This window comes from Solanum verrucosum, unplaced genomic scaffold, assembly GCF_900185275.1.
Source record: "Solanum verrucosum unplaced genomic scaffold, falcon-dt-bn FXZP01000103.1, whole genome shotgun sequence".
In the NCBI taxonomy this organism is placed as follows: Eukaryota; Viridiplantae; Streptophyta; class Magnoliopsida; order Solanales; family Solanaceae; genus Solanum; species Solanum verrucosum.
Genome location: NW_026020048.1, coordinates 6,619,012 through 6,639,715, shown reverse-complemented (window position 1 = coordinate 6,639,715; position 20,704 = coordinate 6,619,012). Strand labels below are relative to the sequence as shown.

At 29.6% G+C, this 20,704-nt stretch overlaps 2 protein-coding genes and 2 non-coding genes across 5 annotated transcripts; all 4 read left to right on the top strand.

Annotated features, from left to right (window-relative positions):
• The first annotated feature begins 2,055 nt into the window (after window positions 1–2,055).
• On the top strand, window positions 2,056–2,127 carry TRNAH-GUG (transfer RNA histidin (anticodon GUG)). Its single transcript has one exon. It is a non-coding gene; the product is annotated as a tRNA-His (tRNA).
• Window positions 2,128–8,826: 6,699 nt separating this feature from the next.
• On the top strand, window positions 8,827–12,596 carry LOC125822276 (mitogen-activated protein kinase 7-like). Of its 2 annotated transcripts, none has more exons than XM_049501664.1 (3): window positions 8,827–8,856; window positions 9,602–10,028; window positions 11,359–12,596. In XM_049501664.1, exons 2-3 carry the CDS (start codon window positions 9,606–9,608, stop codon window positions 12,046–12,048), a joined length of 1,113 nt encoding a protein of 370 aa, XP_049357621.1. In that variant the 5' UTR covers window positions 8,827–8,856; window positions 9,602–9,605; the 3' UTR covers window positions 12,049–12,596. The 2 variants fall into 2 exon arrangements, with proteins under 2 accessions (XP_049357621.1, XP_049357620.1); XM_049501663.1 differs by lacking the exon at window positions 8,827–8,856 and adding an exon at window positions 8,955–9,416.
• Window positions 12,597–13,527: 931 nt separating this feature from the next.
• Window positions 13,528–13,599, top strand: TRNAD-GUC (transfer RNA aspartic acid (anticodon GUC)). Its single transcript has one exon. It is a non-coding gene; the product is annotated as a tRNA-Asp (tRNA).
• Window positions 13,600–15,781: 2,182 nt separating this feature from the next.
• On the top strand, window positions 15,782–16,721 carry LOC125822158 (bZIP transcription factor 11-like). The gene has a single exon (XM_049501537.1). The coding sequence runs from the start codon at window positions 16,132–16,134 to the stop codon at window positions 16,564–16,566; it is 435 nt and encodes a 144-aa protein (XP_049357494.1). The 5' UTR covers window positions 15,782–16,131; the 3' UTR covers window positions 16,567–16,721.
• Window positions 16,722–20,704: the final 3,983 nt, after the last annotated feature.

The following is a 20,704-nucleotide window of genomic DNA, read 5'->3' as shown; positions in this document are numbered from 1 at the left end:
ATATTATTGCAGTAATTAATTGCTTAGTTTTTTTTGGTTGTAATTGCTTAAAAATTAAGCAATGATAGTGTGCCTAGTTAAACTAGTACTGGATCAAGTCGTATTCCCCACATTTCATATAGATGGCAAATGTCTTTATTCGAAGTTAATGTATCCTTTTTCCTATCCACTCTCTATAATCTTAATGGCATGACATATTTTTTTACTCAATAACGGATAGGTTTGATGAAGTTTAGTAACAATGCAAGAATTTTTTTTGTCATTTTGTCTTTCGAACGGAAATCTGTATGTCTTCGTTTCTCGTAGTTCAATCGATCTCATACTGTTTTATTCGAGCTTGTTTTTCACATATAGGGCTTCTTAATTGTAATTTCTAAATACGAAGTCAACCTATGCTTCAACTTATTGAATTTTTTTTTTTAAAAAAAGAAAAACTTCTAGGAAAGGTGTTCTGCCGACCTAAAAGTTTGTTTCATGTTACACGAACATATGTACCAAGCCATTTTGATGGCATGATTCCTTGTCTAAACACATGTTTTATTGATAACACGTTACTAAACTGAAACAAACTCTTAAATAGTTTATGGATTTGAATCGATTAATAGACCCTTTATAGTGACATATAAGGTCTATTCATTAAAGTTGGAAATGATTAAAACCAACAAAAGGTGCATATCTCCCTAACGAAGATGGGAAAGAAGAGCAATATCATAACTATTGATTTGGCGGTACTTATCCCATTTTTCTTCAAGACATGAAACAAACATTAACTCACAATTAATCGAGGTTTCTATTGTATTTTAGATGGTGTATCTATCGAGGGCGTGAAATAAGAATTGATTTCACAATTCCATCAATAATATATAGTCCACCCCATCTACCCGGACTTTTTGATAGTTATATCTTATATGTATATGCATAGCAAGAAATTTATGATAGGATTATTTTAGGGAAAAAGTAAGGTATTATTGAAGGCGTGTTAACATAAAGAGCCAGAGTCCAAAATCAAGTACCCACCAAAGGCAAACGTTAGATAAAAAGGTATAGCGAATAATCAATTAACTAAATATGAAATTATGGCCCATTTTTTGTCCTCTATATTTTGGCTTCTTCTCAATTGGCCTCATTGTTGAACAACCCCCGGCCCTCTACTTTTTAAAAGTATTTTAAGAGATAAAAATAGGTGTATATTCAAATTAAGAAAAAGTACAAATTAAATCAAACACAATAAGGTGGATAGAATTATTGATTCAGATAGATATCCCGCATATTGTGCTGAAAAATTCTAGTGTAAACTAAAATAAATAGAATCAAGAAACATGTTCATGAGTTATTTGATGAAGTTCATAATATATTATAGCCCCACAACTTTCTAGCGGAAATACATAATGTACATGCTCCTAATTCCTATATTATAGAATCCAAAGAAAATATTCCTGCGATCGATAATGCAATATAGAATATATATATATATGTTTAAGCATCCAATCATATGAGGCATTGGGAATGACCAAGAATCTTTTCTACTTTTTTTAATCTTTTGTGAAAAGTTTATGCTTTGCTAAATAAGAAAGAAATCCCAGTAATATAGATATATAGTATATATTATATATAGTGTGTTCTAAATTCCCTTGGGGTTGTAGAGAAGAAATGGAATCCTAGTTGGACGCACTATGATTATTATTTTATTTAAATACAAAAAGGAGTAATATATTCAACAATCATTGGAGTGCTTGAATAATGCAAATACTGTAGCTATTACAATCATTATCCATTCACTTTTGTCACCCACGTCTAGTACTAGCAAATGTTTCAGAGCTACATCTCTTTAATTTTCATTTTCAGCTTCTTCTCATCAAACATAATAATGTCCTCGAATTTCTAATTTATTTAAACTTGTCTTAATCCTATAAGTAACTAATATATTTTTCTTACTTTATATGTTCCAAGTTGTAGAACTAATTTAAATGGTTTATTACGATATTCATTGTTTATTAAGTGACTGAATTTTTCGGATATTAAATTATAAATTAAATTCAGATTCATTATCACTAAGTGGCTGTAGTTTAGTGGTAAGAATTCCACGTTGTGGCCGTGGAGACCTGGGCTCGAATCCCAGCAGCCACAATCTCGATTTTTTTTTATCAATTAGTCACTTTTTCACTATTTATGATTTATAAGATATTAAATCCTCATAAAACCTTTTTATTATTTTCGACATGAAATTTACGTTCTAATTATTTTTTCAAGTCAAGTGTCATGGAAACAATATTACCATTTCATCCATTTTTACTTTTTTAAAAGGATTCTATATAATCGAGAATTTCTTGTTGTATTTGGGTCAAATTTGTTGAAAATGGTACTCCAATAATGAATTCATTAACAATTACAACTTGTTGATTACTTACAAATTTATTCAAAGATCAGACCGTCACGAGTATGAATTACTTGATCTCCTTATATAATCTTGAATAAATCCTTCCTTTGAACTAACTTAACTTTTGGATTGAGTTAGGCCCGAAGTTTATTTCTATATCAGATTAGTGTAGATATCCATTAAGCAGTGGTTGGCTGGTCTCTATGCTATCTCAATCTCAATAATAAAGAGTAATAGGCCGGCATCTAATTGAATAAGAAATTAGCTTAGTGTCAGTTGAACTACATTTTCCGTGGGAAAGTCATATAATAGCATTTTACCAAAATTGAATGAAGAATTAATTGTCCTACTTTTCTACATCTAGTTGTAAGGTAGAAATACACAATTGAGTAGAGTTACGTTACACATACTTTTCACTAGACCTACTTAATTCCTACTATATACGTTGTCATTTTTTTATTGGTCGAATAGATCATCAAAATCTCCATGAACTCGACGAGTTTTATTCAGTGCACACCTAAACTTTACATTGGTCTAATTACACCTCTTGAAAAGGTAATTAGATTAAAGTAAAATTTAGGTGTGCACCGAGTAAAACTTATCAAGACCAGATTTTTTTGTTTATATTATTTATACATTCATTATTTATTACAAAGTTGAATTGAAAGCTCAAAACAAATTACAGCAGTCCTAATCTTATCTCTGTTAAATGAATTTAGGCTGATTTTCTGGACTAGTTTTAATATTGGTTCGATTGTAGTCATTAGTCAACTCATGATGGAAAGCTATCAGCTGCCCAAAAAGAAAATCAATTTGCAAAATAAAATGAACCAACTCACACCAATATATTGATGATTATATATATTAATGAACTATACTCCAAATTAACTGCTGAAGTACCGCTAGAAATTTTAATCATGTGTCTCACGTAACCAATACTGGTACTAAAGTGAAGGAGTTCAAAAATTAGAACTAACTAATTAAGATGACTTACTTTTTATTTCTCTTCTTATAAAAACGATTTGAGTAAAATATAAAAGGATGGTTTTAGAGATTTCCTTATATTTTTTGCTTCGTAACTAATCTTTCTTGTGACTTATATTTACTACGCTTGTACTTTTCCATTTGATGAATAATAACATGATCCATCTTTGATAACACTAACACATGTATGTTATGTGGTTGTGAAAACAAAGATTACGTAAGATGTATATCTGTCCAATTAAGATATCAATAATGACTTTTAGATTAATTGTGAAAAGTCACAATTTTAATTTCTTGGTGAAGTTACAAACTACATGTGACTACTGTTTAATTAGATCTAATTGACAAGTTTCCATTTTGGGTGATGCTTCTTGAGACTTTTATGTACATTATATGACTACTCCTCTCATGTAAATAATTCCACTGAAATCTACAAAACAATTGATTATTCACACAAACTACTCAAGTGTTCAATCCTCACAAAAATGAAAAATATGATGGTCTACCTTACCTAACTATATGCCCTACACACTAGGGAATAGATACAGTGCCTTTTAAATCAACTTTAAAATAAAAATATCACATTTCTATGTTAAAATCAATTTTTAGTTTTAATATTCATATTTTGTCTTTAATAACATTATCTGATAGAAATGATATATTATGTTTAAAATTATAAAATCCATTTTTTATATTTAAAATTATAAAATTAAATTTTATTCTATATTTTACGTAAATATTCGACCAAATAAAAATACATAAAATGTGACAGAGTAAGTATAATATAATAACAAATAAACAAATGAGTTGGAGGCCACAGTAGGGACTGCAAGTAGAAGGCATCGGCCGCCTAAGGGCTAGTTGGATCACCAACATTGTGATGCAATGATTTAGATATTTCATTTTTAATTAAAGATTTCAAATTTGAGTTTCAAAATTAAAAAAGTACTCTATTATTTTAAAAGTGCTGCCTCTTAAATTGAGCATTATAATACCAAAATCTGAATTAATTATATTTAAATATAAATATCAAATATCAAAAAAAAAAAATTAAGCTGAACCCGCTTCCCCGAAACAAGGGTTGGTTGGGTCATATCGACGTAGAATGGCCCATTGCTTAAGGCACCGCTATTAGCACATTCTCCCATTATGGAATGTCTCCCCACTTTTTATTCAAACATCCACATTTATTTTCCACAAACCAAACGTTTTATTCAATTAAAGTTGGCATTTTCCGGCCAAAAGCATATCCTTCATTTCTTCAACAGTATGATAATTGATACTCTTTCCTTTCTTTTTTATATAATATGTCATCTTTACTATAAATAATTAGTTCATAATACTTGTCATTTTATAAAATTAATGTATAAATTATAATATTCTTTCTATTTTACCCTTGTGAGTTATTAGTCTTGAAAATATATATTTGACCAACATAGAAAAACTAAGTGAAAATTCATACTCTTTGGTCAAATTAAATAATCAAAATAAATGAATTCATATTCATTGATTGAAAAGTTGACCTTAAAAAATTAAATAAGGGTAGAATAATAAACTTACTTAATTTTCTAATGCACATGAAATCAAAATGGTGACATATAAATAGGAACGGAGGAAGTACTCCCTTGGTTCACTTTTATTCGTTAAATATTTCTTAATTTAATTTTTAGTTATTATTTTCAATAAATTAAGATTTTTTTTCCTTTTCAATTTATTTATACTGAGTTAATGTCTTTGGAAAATATAGTGAGTAAATAATTGATATCCTATCAATTAATATGGATAAAATAATAAACTGACTATATTAATTATTATTATTATTATTTTAATAAGTGTGAAGTTAAAATTTAAGAAGTAAATTCGAAAAAAAGTAGAAATAATAACTAACAGAAAGATTGACATTTCTCATTAGACTCCACGTAGATTTAGAGTTGCTTAACGGCTTAAAAGTCTCACCTAACTGATTTTATCCAAATTAAATAATGTAATAGTAAATAATGCAAATTAAACTTTAAAATTTCACAACACCGACTATTTAAATTATAATTGTAAATTTATCCAATAATGCACCCGTCCATCTAATCGTGTTTTATGTAGCAATATATTCAACCGAATATAAAGTTTTAAAATATTAAAATTGATTTGTTTAATATTAGTGATACTGAAACACAATATCAAAGACAATATTGATAAGTTAGTTAATGAAGAGAATATTACTACATCATAATTTAAAATCCAATAGTATATTAAAAATATATATATTAAAGTTTGACATTAATTATTATATAATATTAATGATAGTAAAACATATTAAAATACTTTAAAGAAGTAAATCTGAGAGAGCAATTACCGCATCAACAAATAAAATTTCAATATTATTATTTACTAGGAAATTTGGCCGCGCTTCGCGCAGTTATGAAATATGTAAGTTTATTTTAAAAAATAATTATGACACAAAAATAAAAAAATCAATTATAGAAATAAGAAAAATGATAAAATCACAATACAAAATTTTTTGTAGAATTAGAGCTTAAGTGAAATACATTTTTATTATCAAATGTTTTTCAAAAATAAAAGACTGATTTATTAAGATAAAAATTCATATATTATGATGTTAATACATAAAATTCGGATAAACTTATTTAAGGACTTGATTTTTTTTTCTTATTTTTGTCAAATGATAAATTTACTATCTGATGAATCTTCCTTTAGTTCGAAAAAATAAATGATGAACCTAAAAATAGGAGAAAATAGAAATAAATATTTCTATTTTATTTCTTCTTCGATATTTAATCCTTTCTTTGTCCTTGTTTTTTCTCTTATTATCATCATTTAAATAATTATCATTCTTTATTTTTCATTATCATCTAAATAAATCTCTATTGCTAATTTTTCGTAGATATCTTATATTATTATGGTGATTCATTAGAAGTAGAAGAAATGAACAAATTTAAATGGTTCTTCACCATAAGAAATATCTAATAATTTCGTATTTCAAAACTTAATATGTATTTTTTTGAGCCATGAGTAATTAAATTAAAACGTCTATTAGCATAGTTAGTTGTGTTCTAATAAAGTTACAAATAACTAATTTGAGCCTAAATAAAAATGTAATTTAGTAAAATTTAAAAATTTATAAGAACCTAAAATTTTAAAAATATATAGAGAGAGAGAGAACATATGAAAAAGTAAGTAAAAAGAGAAAAATAACAACACAATTTTGTCAAGTCCTTAATCACAAAAAAAAAAGATGATTAAAAATCATATAATCAATGCAATTATTTTTGAGTTTTTATTAGGCACCCCTTCTATCCATATCCAAGAGCCTTTTCATGGAGTCAAACTAAAGTATAACTCTGATACTATAACAATAATATAGAATATCACTAGTTCAAATATGGAATAAAAATAATAATCTTGAGTAAGAATCTAATGAAAAAAAAATTCAATTTATATAGACAAAATTGAAGAAATTAATATAATAAGGTATCTTAAATTTTGAAATTAAATAGTTGGAGGTTATGAATATAAAAATTTAAAGAAAAAGAGTTAATAATATTAGTTAAAGTAAAAGTTCAATTAGGTATAAGTTATGGAGATAAGAATTTTAAAATAAATAAAAGAAGGAAAAAATAAAATAATGAAGACCAGAAAAAACTCATGAACTATTCAACATTTGTTGGGTGTTTAAGTTTTATTAGGAAAGCAAGCAAATCAACTTCTTCTCTTTTTGTACTACTCCAATGTGTTTAACAAAAGTGAAAGAGGAAAAAAAATACAATAAAAAAATTAGACAAATATCTTGAAATATTAAAATAGTAAATATTGAGACTTTTAATTTTTTGTAACAAAGAATAATAATGAGTGTAAATAATTTTTCTGACATTTAAGTATAACAATAAATAGAGGAGTAGTAATTGATATATTTATTTTTTGTACAATAATAAGTAAATAAGAAAATATGAAAAATTGTGGAAAAAAAGATAAATAGAATCTTTGGCCAAATAGAGGTGCAACTTCATTTCTCTATGAGATTTTTAAGTACAACAATATGTAATAGCTATAAGAAATGTATCATAGATAATATACTTTCAAGCATGGAAAAATTTTAGAATATTGAAATCAAAACAATACATTAATGAATCTTTAAATAATTGGAAGCATTCAAACTTTATACTAATATGATCGTCTATCTTGATGAATCTTTCATTTTGATGATCTTGTACTAAATTAATGTGAACATCTCTTTATAATGAATCTTTGAAGAATATATCTTTGATCTTCATCAAAGTAAAGAACACATCATGTCACTATCTTTTCTATGATTTCTTATGAAAAAGATGAAGAATAATTTTTATTTTTTTAAAAGAGAAAAAAAAAACGACACTATTAGAAAGAAATAATGAGAAAAAAACTACACTAATAGAAAGAAAGAATGAGAAAAAAAACTACAATAATGGAAAGAAAGAATGAGAAAAATGAAAAATGAATATTCAACCTCTCCATGGATGATTGTAATTTATAGATTTGATAATCCACAAGAATAAGTTGAAGAGACATTTATTTAAGTAGAGAATATGAATAGATGGAGGTTTTTTGTAACTCAATAGATTAAATTAGAATAGTAAATATGATTGTTTTTTTTATTTAATAAATAAAATATTTAATGAAAAGAATTAAGAAAAAAAATCTTAAAAAAGGAGAAAAAAGAATGGAGGTCATAGAGAGGTGTCACATCACCTTGTCTATGTTTCTCTTTTATATTATATATAGATTAGTATCCTTCTATTTTAAAAAAATTATGTACTATATCGGTTTACTTTTACTTGTTCCTTGATGAAAAAATAATTTTTCATTTTTTGTAAAAAAAAAAAGTATTATTATTTTTTGGAATTTTTACACAAATCTCATATGATAAGAACTAATTATATGTAAAAAAAAAAGTATTATTATTTGTAATTTTTTAATTTTTTTTTTGTATATTTAGATAATTTTTCCATTTTTTTTTTTTTTATGTTTTACCGAGCATCTACTGTTTATTCCTCAAATCACCTTTTTAGACCTAAAACATCAATAAGCAAGGCAAGTTTAATAAAATAATGTCAATTACTCCTTCGTTTCATATTTAATGATCACTTTTCGTTTTATACGTTATTTAAGAAATCATAGATAAGAAGATAATTTTATTAATTTAGCTCTTAAAAACTTTTTGAGAATTTTACAAATAAATATGAACACTTTAAAAAAGAACTAATTATAAGAATAATATAAAAAATTGTAATTAATATTTTCTTGATTTAATAAGGTGAATAGCTAAGATAAAATAACTACTTTTATTACTATAATTTTCAACTAATATGAGATTGGTGGAGTATTATTTTGTAAACCAAATTCGACTGGGACAAGTAAAAGTGAGGAGAAAGTAATAGAAAAGTTGTTATAAAGGAAATAAACATGTTGGTCACTCTTGACCAAGAAAATCGTGTTAAGTAGAGGTGAGGGATGACGAAATAATGAAACCTATTCTTGAAAATTAAATAACAGTAAAATTAATTTGTCGATAAGTATTAAATTATACTAAGTATTGTGCATGAATCTGAACTAGTAGTTTATAGATATACGGTAGCTGTCGTGTTCTTGAGATAATCGTCCTTCCCTCAAATACCCCTTTTATTGTCCTTTCTGTTTTGTTTTTCTTTCTATTTTAATATCGCTTTGAGTTCACGCTTACCAATTACTTATAATCAATTACAGATGTGAAGAACTATATGGAATTCCTAAATTCTTGCTTAATTTTGATTGCGTGAACCCCATGTTTGGTTTCTTGATACAAAATTCGAAGCAACTTTTGTTATGTATTTCTCTACTTTGAGTGAAATTTGTTGAGGAATTTATGATACTTTCGGTTTACTTATGCTTTTACACTGAGAAAGTTGTTCTGAATTTGGTGCAAGATTGAAGGTAAAGAAAAGGGGAAATTTCTGAATTTAATAAGTTATAGTGAAAAAAAAAAGAACAAGCGGATCAGAAGAAGATCGAATCAACACAAAACAAAGTATATATTCTCTTCTTCCCCTTTTTCTGCTTATTAGTATACTGTTTTTATTCTTTGCTTTCTAAGTTATGAGTGCAAAACATGTTGCTTTATTGAAGTTAGGATTATATAATTCTGGATATTGAAAATTTGGGGTATTGAGAAATTGAATCTTTTTTTTTTTTTGGTTATATGCAAAATAACAGAGAAATGGCAACTCAAGTGGAGGCTCCGAATGGAATTAGGTCACGAGGGAAGCATTATTACACAATGTGGCAAACTGTATTTGAAGTGGATACGAAATACGTGCCGATCAAACCTATTGGGAGAGGAGCTTATGGTGTGGTTTGTTCCTCAGTGAATAGGGAGACAAATGAAAAAGTTGCTATCAAGAAAATTAATAACGTGTTTTCGAATAGAATTGATGCGCTCAGAACTCTAAGAGAATTGAAGTTATTGCGGCATATAAGGCATGAGAATGTGATTGCTTTGAAGGATGTGATGATGCCTATTCATAGAAATAGTTTCAAGGATATCTATTTGGTTTATGAGTTGATGGATACGGATCTTAATCATATCATTAAGTCGCCGCAGCCTTTATCTGATGATCATTGCAAGTATTTTCTTTTTCAGGTATTGGCTAGCTTGTGAACCCATTTCTGTTTGCTGTCCTTATTGCTCTTAATACACATAATGCATTTATGCTTTTCTAATTCTATCTTAATGGTTAGTTTTTGAGCACTTGATTGAGTTTTATCTTCTCGATGTTTAGCTGTCGGTTGCATTCAGGATTCTCAGTTTTATCTGATATCTAGATGGAGAAATGAAGAGAAGAAGAGAGGTAGAAGAAAAAACTACTTTCCTAAGCAAAAAGTTTACCCTTTTTGACAATTTTACTTGTAGCAAGCAGACCAAAGAGTAAAATTATATCAAATTGCTAAAATTGAACTAGCTATATCATTCTCTTTTTGGCTACCTTTTGTTATCAACTGTCAAGTAACTCGTATGTTCACCTCTATCTTGTTTTAGTGTGTTTCTCTTCATGAAACGTATAGTTCAAATAAGCTTGACCCGTTTGACATGTAACGGACATCATCAAGTGGCAATTACGGAGGTTGCTGGTTGAAAAATTGATGTAGTTTCTACTTGTTCTGCAATTTTTACTGTATACTGTATTAAAAAATTACTGTACACAAGCTGTTGGTAGAATTAAATGGTGCTCCAGTTGAAACCTTTCCACAGATTTTTTCCCTCATTTGGGTCCTTAGATTAATGGAGTATACTGGAAAGATTATAATATAAACGTTTTATCAGAAACATTCATGTAGTGCATTGTGTAGTAACCAAAGAAGTCTTATAGATGTTAACTTATGAGAAAACTATTCTCCTTCTGCACTAGTCTTGTAGAACTTTCAGAAGTTGTGAGAGAATTCATAAAACTTGGATTGCTAAGCTGGAAAGTACCCCAAAGGAGTTCTAATTTCCTGGTACAAGAAGAAAATCTAGGAAGACAAATAGTGTTGGAACTACGGCGTTTATTGTGATTTTTTCTGCTAAATGAACCTTGCTTTAATGCTAGATTGTTCTTGGGTGTGTTATCTTTTGAAGTTCACTTAATCTTGATTGTGCATCATACATCACAGCTATAGAATGGAACAGTTCCACTTTCCACAAAAGGAAGTTGGTAAATAATTGAATAGTATTGAAGGTAATAGAAATTGATTGAAAAATTCCTTTCTTAATCTGAGATACTTAACGACCATTTTCCCCTGCACCAGCTGATTTGCGTATACTATAATCTTTTAGAGACATTACTTTTTTCTTGCCAGCATTAATCATCAGTATATCAGAAGTCTGTTTCTACATTAAGCAAGCTTGATATCATTACTGCACCTCTTGATCTCCATCGTTCTAATGTGTTCTTTCTAACCAACCACTTTTCATGTGATGTGTACTTGTGTAGCTCCTTCGTGGCTTGAAATATCTCCATTCAGCTAATATTCTTCACCGGGACTTGAAACCTGGGAATCTCCTTGTGAACGCCAACTGTGAGTTAAAGATTTGTGACTTTGGACTGGCTAGGACTAGCAGAGACAATGGGCAGTTCATGACTGAATATGTTGTAACTCGTTGGTATCGTGCGCCTGAGCTACTTCTTTGCTGTGACAATTATGGAACATCCATTGATGTCTGGTCTGTTGGATGCATCTTTGCAGAAATTCTTGGCCGGAAGCCTCTATTCCCAGGAACTGAGTGCCTCAATCAGCTTAAACTTATTCTCAATATCCTTGGTAGCCAGCCTGAAGCTGATCTTCATTTCATTGATAACCCAAGGGCTAAAGGATTCATCCGATCTCTTCCTTTTACCCGAGGAGCTCACTTTTCTTCTCTTTTCCCTCATGCTGATCCTTTAGCAATAGACTTACTGCAGCGAATGCTCATTTTTGATCCCTCAAAGAGAATAACAGTTACAGAAGCTCTCTATCACCCTTACCTATCAAGTCTTTTTGATCCAACGTGCAATCTTCCCGCTCAATTTCCTCTTAATCTGAATATTGATGAGAATATGGCAGAACCATTGATTCGGGAGATGATGCTGAGAGAAATCTTTCATTACCATCCTGAAGCAGCTTATATCAACACATTTTACTAGTTTCCGTCTATGTAGTAGTACTATATTACTTCCGATTGGGACACAAGAAGAAGACCTAAGCAAAGAAAGGTAAGTGGGATTTTTTGCTCTGTACTACGATAAAAATACACAGTTAAGATGTTGTGGTCACTTGTGAGACATTTGGAGCAGGGAGGTGATCAATCTGAGGATAACTTAAGGTTATAATTGGAGACTTCATTTCATCTTCTTTACTTTTAGATTATTAGCGAGAGTAAGTTGTCTCCGTATGACCTATAGGTCACAGATTTGAGTTATGAAATCAAATTATTGATGCTTGTGTCAGGGTAAGCTACCTACCGGCTGCATCACACCCCCCTTATCCTGTCCCGGAATGCATACTTGGTACACCGAGCTTCCTTTTTTCTTGTACTTTTTAGATTGTTACTCCTTCGTATGAAATATTTTTGGTGTGTATTGAGCTGAGGACCGAATAAGGCAATCTATTTAGCCTGTCCATATGGACCCTTGGACTAGACTTCTTGTAAGCTGTACATAATTTATGGGCTAAGCTTCCCATTTTCCTTCCAGCTTGAGTGTTATTGGCTTCATTGATCCTTTTCTTAGTGCTATTCAATGGTATATGCAGCTAGTGGACTGCCATTATAACTTGGAGAATATCGGTAAGAATTTTATACTATAAATATTACTTAGAAGATAACATGTAACTGACCATAAAAATTGATATTGGTAGCATGAAAAGTAAGCTAATTTACCTGTTATAATGGGTTAAGAATTAAGATATACTATCAAAAAGAATTTACAGTCAATGTATAAAAGTTGTATCTTCGAACAAATATAAGTACGACTCTCTCTTTAGATGCTCATTAACATTCAGAATTACTAAAGCGAGCTGATAAGACTATATGCTTAATATGAAAGTTACGAGTCTCATGTATTAGAAGTTAAAATGATCACGAAATCTAAAAATCAGTTGCTCTAATTGATTTTATTATAAGATTTGTTAGCATTTGTTCTAATCTCCATTCATAAAGTTACATTAAGAAGGCTCTTTTTTCCCTTTTCTTAACTAAAATTTAAAAAAAAACTAAAAAAATAGCCCAAGACTTTCCTTTAAGGTTGATACAAGTTTTGTTAACCAAATATATTAATTGGGCTGACATAGCCAGACCAGTTAGCCTCTCTGGGCCATATGCAAATAGAGTTTGACAAATCTTCTACAATAAAGACTAGTCACCTGTGGCCCACTTGCAGAGTAGCCTGGAACAACAACAATAACATATTCCATACGTGGGGTACAATATATGCAAACCTTACAATTACCCTGTGGAGGTAGAAAGTTGGTTTCCGAAAAACAAGAGTAAGCAGGAAATATGTGACAATTATTTGAAATGTCCAACTTCCCACCAGTAGAGTAGGTGGTGATTAGTGCTGAATTGTGCACTCGAAAAGTCTGCAAAACTAAATAAATATGTTCAGCTACACTAGCATTTCAACCAAGTCGTTGTAGTATAGTGGTAAGTATTCCCGCCTGTCACGCGGGTGACCCGGGTTCGATCCCCGGCAGCGGCGTTCTGTTTTTTCTTTTCTTTTTGCTCCTTACCTAATTTTATTGGTAATTAGGGTGAAATTTCATTTCAACCAACAGTTAAAATAGTAAAGCGGTATATTTGCATCTTCTTTCTTGTCTTGTACTTTGATGTAACAAATGGTTTACATACCAAATAAAGGAAGAGAAATATTTACAATCCAAATAGTCAATATCACGTTATATGCTTATAGTGGAAATATGCAAAATTAAGAAATTTCAAGTTGTTGACTAGCTGGTAACGTCATAAAAAAGTAACTCTAAGTACTGAAAAGTCTTTAGTTAATCTTTATAATGAATGGACATGAGAGAAACTATACATGTAGAAATAGCTAGCTCTAAGCGTGTTTAATTGAGTAAGTAAAGAGAGGATTATATTAATCAATTAATTAGACGATCGAACACCTTGATTAACGAATATGCTTATTGTGATACTTTAGTTGTGGAGACTGACACAAATTAAAAATAAGATATGTACACAAAGGAAAACAGAAGGGAAGAAAATGATAGGTCACCAAACCTTTATTGTTTTGTGGTGGTGCACTAGTTGAACACTTTTCTTCCACCTAAGTTCAATTTATATGCTATATAAGGCAGTATATTATGCCTCTTATACATGAATCTCCAATCTCCAAAATAGTTAAGTCATATACTATTTTAGTTTATAATTGGCTACAAAGAAACTATTCAAATAAGGCTGCCAAGAAATTGTCAAAAGTTTAGGTTCATTCAGGTTCTGAATATTATGATACAAATATCTACTCCAATGAATCAGTACATTCTGTTAAGACACAAGAGCACCTAATTCCTGACGAGCAATTTAAATTACTATAGTCAAATGCTAGAGACTAGAGAGTGAATTGTTAACAAGGATAACTTATTCTAGATCTCAAGTCTAAACCAATGTCGAACATATTGGGTAATCTCAACATCCTGTCTATGGAAAGGTCCATGAGGGGTTGGATGGCTCGGGCGGAGTCATAATTGAACATTATGCTTGCTTATTGGATTTAGTTAAGAAATAAAGTTGCACATTTACTATCAGCTACAACTTTTGGCATGATAGTAAGCATTTTATCCTAACAAGTGATATTACATGCCCAAGACCGTGCACTAAGACTAAGACTGTTAACACAATAAATTTTGAAACTAACTCAACTTAAAAACTATAGTTCAAAGATAATTTCATTCTTAAACAATGGTGGAACACTTGAACATAACCATTTCGAATATAAAACTAAGACATGTTATTACATAGTACATATATACTTTATTTAGTTGCATGTCGTATTTGTCGAGTGCCTTGGCCAACACTCTCTGACTAAATAAACACTACAAAATTCGATAAAATGAAGAAGTCGGTGGGTTTTTGAGATGCAGATGCATGCGTGTTGAATCTTGACATATATATATATAAAGAGTACCTCTTCGCCATTCTTAAGGGGTCTGATATTATCGTACGGCAACGAAAATTTGTCGGTGACCTTAATTCTCTTTAATGTACTTAATTCATCTACATATATATTTTAAGCTCAACTTTTTGAAATGGTACGTGAGGTAAATTCTGAAGTGAGATTTTTCACTTTTCTTAAACAAGAGAACTCGAGTGCATAATAAAATATGTTTAGTACATAGTAAATTATTTTGTACATTACACACTTAACCCCATGTGCAATAGAATCTTCCAAATAGTAAAACCAAGTGGTTATGTAATATGTATGTATTCAAGTTTCTCTCACACCTACCTTAATAAAATAAAAGATTAACCAATAGGAAGCCACTCTTTTTCAACGCTTTACGTAATAAGTTTAGAAGTTGTTTGGCGTGAGGCATAATGTATAATAATTTTGGGATAAAATATAGAATTATTTTATCTTGTATTTGGTTGGAACTATTAGACATTTATTGAATTATTTATTTTATCAGTTATATTATAGTGATTGATTATATAACTTATTCCATATTAATTAATCATGAGATAACTTGTTTCCAAACAAACTAAATTTTATATTTGATTGATGGTCGCATTACTTTATTTCAATGACCATCAACATAGTCTATAAAATGAATCTTCATTACTATCAAAAGCCCCTTCCTCCTCCTCTTCTTCTTCAATATATGTTAGAGAAAAAAAACTTCTCTGCTCGTATAATATTTCTATCTCTGTTCTTCTCTCATACTCTGTTTTCAAAAAATTCAAAAATATTTATCTTTCTCTTCCTATTTCATTCATATATTTTGATGCATAACTATAGAGCCTTGATTTTTGATGTACTTTAAGATTCATGACTCCAGTAATCAGTGAAGTTCTTCTTTCTGGTTTTACAATTAACTCAACGCTTCGTCGTGGAACTCACTTAGTCCAATCCTTCTCTGTTGTCTTCCTCTACTGGTTCTACGTGTTCTCATGAAAATACTCTGTTTTCTCCTCGCTAACAAAAGTTAAACTTCTTGATTCTAATTTAGTTATTATTACTGATATTTATTTAGTTATAACGCGTTAAATTACTAGTATTATGGCTTCTCCTAGTGGAAATTCTTCATCAGGGTCAGAGGATCTGCAACAACTAATGGATCAAAGGAAACGTAAAAGAATGATATCGAACAGGGAATCAGCAAGAAGATCAAGAATGAAGAAGCAGACGCATTTGAATGAATTAATGGCTCAAGTGAATCAACTGAAGGAACAAAATAACCAAATTGTGAGTAACATAAATATGGTGAGTCAGGTTTATTTGAATGTGGAGGCAGAGAACTCTGTTCTCAGAGCACAAATGGCAGAGTTGAGTAATAGGCTACAGTCTTTAAATGAGATCATAAATTGCATCAACTCAGCAAATTCAACAATTGATGAAACAGAGATTAATTGTGAAGATGATTTCTTGAATCCTTGGAATTTGCTACATGTGAATCAGCCAATTATGGCTTCTGCTGATGCTTTCATGTACTGATTTAGTATCATTTTGGTCATTGAAAAGTCGATTTTTAAAAAAAAGACAATGTTGTTGTTGGGATTCTTGGATTGGTTCTAGATGAAGGCGTTTTGGTTAGGTTCACTAATAATAATTGGATTTGATAAAATAGTTGATGGCGCCTTCTCGATTTGTAAGAGCTTTGACTGTTACTCTATTGTATTGTAGCTTATGTTTTCGAATATGACATTTGGATAAATTGTATCAATTTTTTTCATTGTTACCTCAGTTTTCACAATTTGAAGTATAAATCTGTAATATTAAAAGGAAAAAAAAAAGTTATAAGATAGAATTATTATTTTAAAAAAAAAGGTAAAGTACAAAATACAATAACATAATCAGTAATTCTAATGAAATTTGGAGACAGTAAGATAGAGAAGTTTTTTCTGATAGACCTTTGAATAAGATAAAATATATCAAAGCAGTTTGAAAAGAGAAATACATAAATGAAAGTAATAATAACAACAAAATAATACGAAATATAGGGCTGTACACAATATAATGAAGAAAAATTATAACGAAACAAAATAATACAATAGTCAAACACAAATAAAAAGATAATAATCAGAATCGAAAAAACAAAATTCATTGATACTATAAAGTAAAATTTCACTAACAGTTTAACAAATATGTATTTAAAGTAACAGTAGAAAACCATCCAATATTACTAGATTAATTATTAAGTTTAATTATTGTTAGAGATTAATTATGAAGTGGCTAGTCTCTCTTGTTATTTTATTTTGGACAAATTACTTAACTACACTCCTTTACTTACCTTAATATCCATTTATCCCTACTTATTTCAAAAAATTCAAAAATCCCTTATTTACATATGTATCCCGCATGTATCCCGTGCACAACACTATGTATCCCGCTATGTGGAATGTATCAAACGCTATGTATCTCGTGTACAACGCTATGTATCCCGCTATGTAGAATGTATCAAACTTAATGTATCCCGTGCACAACGCTATGTATCCCGCTATATGGAATGTATCAAACCTAATGTATCCCGTGCACAACGCTATGTATCCCGCAAACATCATTTTTAAGGGATTTTTAGTAAATAAAAAACTAGAAGGGATAGAATGTTATTCAGTATTTATAATATGTGGTTCCTATAATTTATACTTTAATTTTATTAAAGATAATTCCATCGTTGGCTTGTGTGTAACACACTTCTATGCTCTTTGTTTTAAGTTAATCTCTCTTTTTATTTTTTTGTTTAATTACTTTTAGTGAGGAAATAATGAAAGGACCATGAGAACCAAACACAAATTCTCATAAGTGTGCGATAACTTCTATTTATTTATTTTCAACTTTTCGGCTTGTAGAGTATATTAGCAATATTTTTTTCCTTTAATTATATTTTCTAGTGAATGCTTTAAGATCAATTTTAGTTCCACTTTATGGCAAAGTAGTGACATAAGTTTATTTAACATATAATATAATCACTTGTTAATTTTTGCTCAATCGATCTTTAGACTTTGATAAATGGAAAATATATGTTATAGATGAATTTTCTGGTGGAGGTTTGTTATCATTTATCTAATCTAATAAAGGTTAGGCCGGACGTGCTGGAAAATAAAATATCTATAAATGGAAATATATATCAGGCTTGAATTATTGGGGAAGAAAAATACAATATATGAATATGATTAAGATAATACAACAAACTAAACCTAACTATGCCTAATAATTGTCTAGAAAATTACTTAAATCTGCGTCACTATAGCATAATCATATTTTCTATTTTTTCTCGTTTTGGCGCTTTCTCTATGATTGGATAAATGCATTGTGTTCAAACAATTTGCAAATTCTGGATCAGATTATTAAAACTTAAAAGGATGTCATGCTGTTTGCATACTTTAGTTCCTTCATATCGAATTTATTAAATTTGGTCTAAAAAGTAGTAAGTGGTTGAAATGAAAAAGAGAAACCAAATTGTTCCTCATTTGTAGATTTAAAAATTTCAGCTACTAACAAAATCGACTATACAATGTATAAAACTTCATTAATCTAATTTCATTGAGAGATTTTAACTAAAAAGTGAGTTTAATGGGTAATGAAAGCACCACAGACATACATCTGACCTAATTTGTACAATTAAAAAAAGTTTCTTGAGTTCTTGTAAAGGGTAGCCCTACATCTAAGCACTTCAAACATACTTATTTTACTTAAAATATTTTTTTTAATTTAAATAAAGGGCTATTGGAAACACACGTTCAAGAAGGTTTTGTCTACTGAAAAATAGGAGAAGAAGGTTTTGTCTACTTCAATAGAGATTAATAAGTGATATCTAAGTTATTGTAAATACATGTTTTACGCCTTCAAAAAGTAAATATAGTTAAATTTTCATAACTATTTGCTTTTCTGATTCACCCTTAAATATTTGCACGATGTTCTCGAGTAGGTTCAAGATTTTTGTTGAACTTTAACTTCGTTTATTTTTGTAAATTTTGAAGGAATATTGTAATTTAATTCAACTTATACAATTTTTAACGAACAAAGTTACTTGATAGTATTGATTTTCTTCTGTTGCAACACTTTCCTTGTGCCGTGTGTTCTTTCTGATTGGCATACCATAATCACAAAAGGAGGATTAACTGTAATGCTTTACATTGAAAAGGGGATTTCCATAATTAAGTTCACCATGGAGAAAGAAACTTGTTATAATTAGGTGAATTATAATACTAGCATTTGATTATTAATTTGCAAGTAGACTCTTTTATCAACAAATCATTAACCGTTCATTACCTTCCCAAATTAATTAGTTGCTCACACCAATTTCCATGTGATTGTTATGCATATGTAAGCAATCACGAGTACCTTCTTTAATTTTATTTTAAACTTTAAACAAACAAATTAACACTTAAACAAATTAGGATAGTCGTTTTTTGCGGAATAATAATACTGACAAAAGAAACAATGCAGATGGTAGTCCACTAGAATTTTCTCAAGAGTATAATTAAGCAATTGTACATGTCAAGTTTTTTTTTTTCCATTTGTTTATTCTTAATCTGATTGTCTTACACCCCTCAAAGTATAATTAGTGATTCCTAATCAAAATTAACTAAAGATCCATATCTGTCGGTGACGTGAGCTAGTCTTTTTCCAGAATAAAGTAAAAGAGCACCGATTTCAAAATTCAGACCAATTAAGGGCCGTTCATTTAATTAACTAGATAATTAATTAATTAATTTGTAAGAGAAGTGGCATGTAACGTGTACAGCCTGTCGATGGAGACTAATGGCCTCCCAAATCAAAAGTCATAACATCCAGTTAGTCCGTACTTAAGTGATTCTGGTACTTTGATTTGGTTTAATTAATTAGGTATTGCTGTCTCACTCTTTTTTTCCCTACAATTATAAGCATGTGATTAGCAATACAAGCATATCTTGGAGCATAATCTGCATAAAAATTAGGGTAAACTACTTTATTCCTTTAAAATCTGATTGCATGTTAGGTTAGACCATGATATTTACCAGTATTAAGTCATGAACACACTAGTATTAGATCATGTGGACAGCCATATATACCACATGCTTTTACTGGACATAAATGTCAAATAGTACGTTTGAGTTATTTGAAAATTAGTTTTAGATGTTGGGCTTGATAAAATTGTTTAAACTGATATACTAAAAATAAACCCTCTTCAAAACCAAAAAAAAAAATTATACTAATAAACAATGACAACGCTAGACATTTTCTACACAGCAGGATAGCACACGTGAATGAGAAATGCAAAAAAAATTGACGATGAATTTGTATGGGATCGTCTAAGAGCATATATTATGATGTATGGTAACATGTTTCATCAAAATCTCTAAGAACTGAACCGCAATCATCTTTCACAAATAAATATAGGTATTCGTCCCATTACTGGTAATTGTATCTTTTATTATATATATGCATGGAGGAGGTCCTTCTCATGGTGAATTTACTCTAGTAAGTTCTTCTATCAGACCCATATATGGTATTTGTGGCTTGTTTCCATCACTGAATAGGACATCTTTTTATGGTGAAAATAAGCAAAGGTTAGTTAGTGCCAACTGCCAAGACAAGGTGGAAAATTTGGTGGAATTAATTAAGGCTTGCGGGAACTGCATGTACGTCC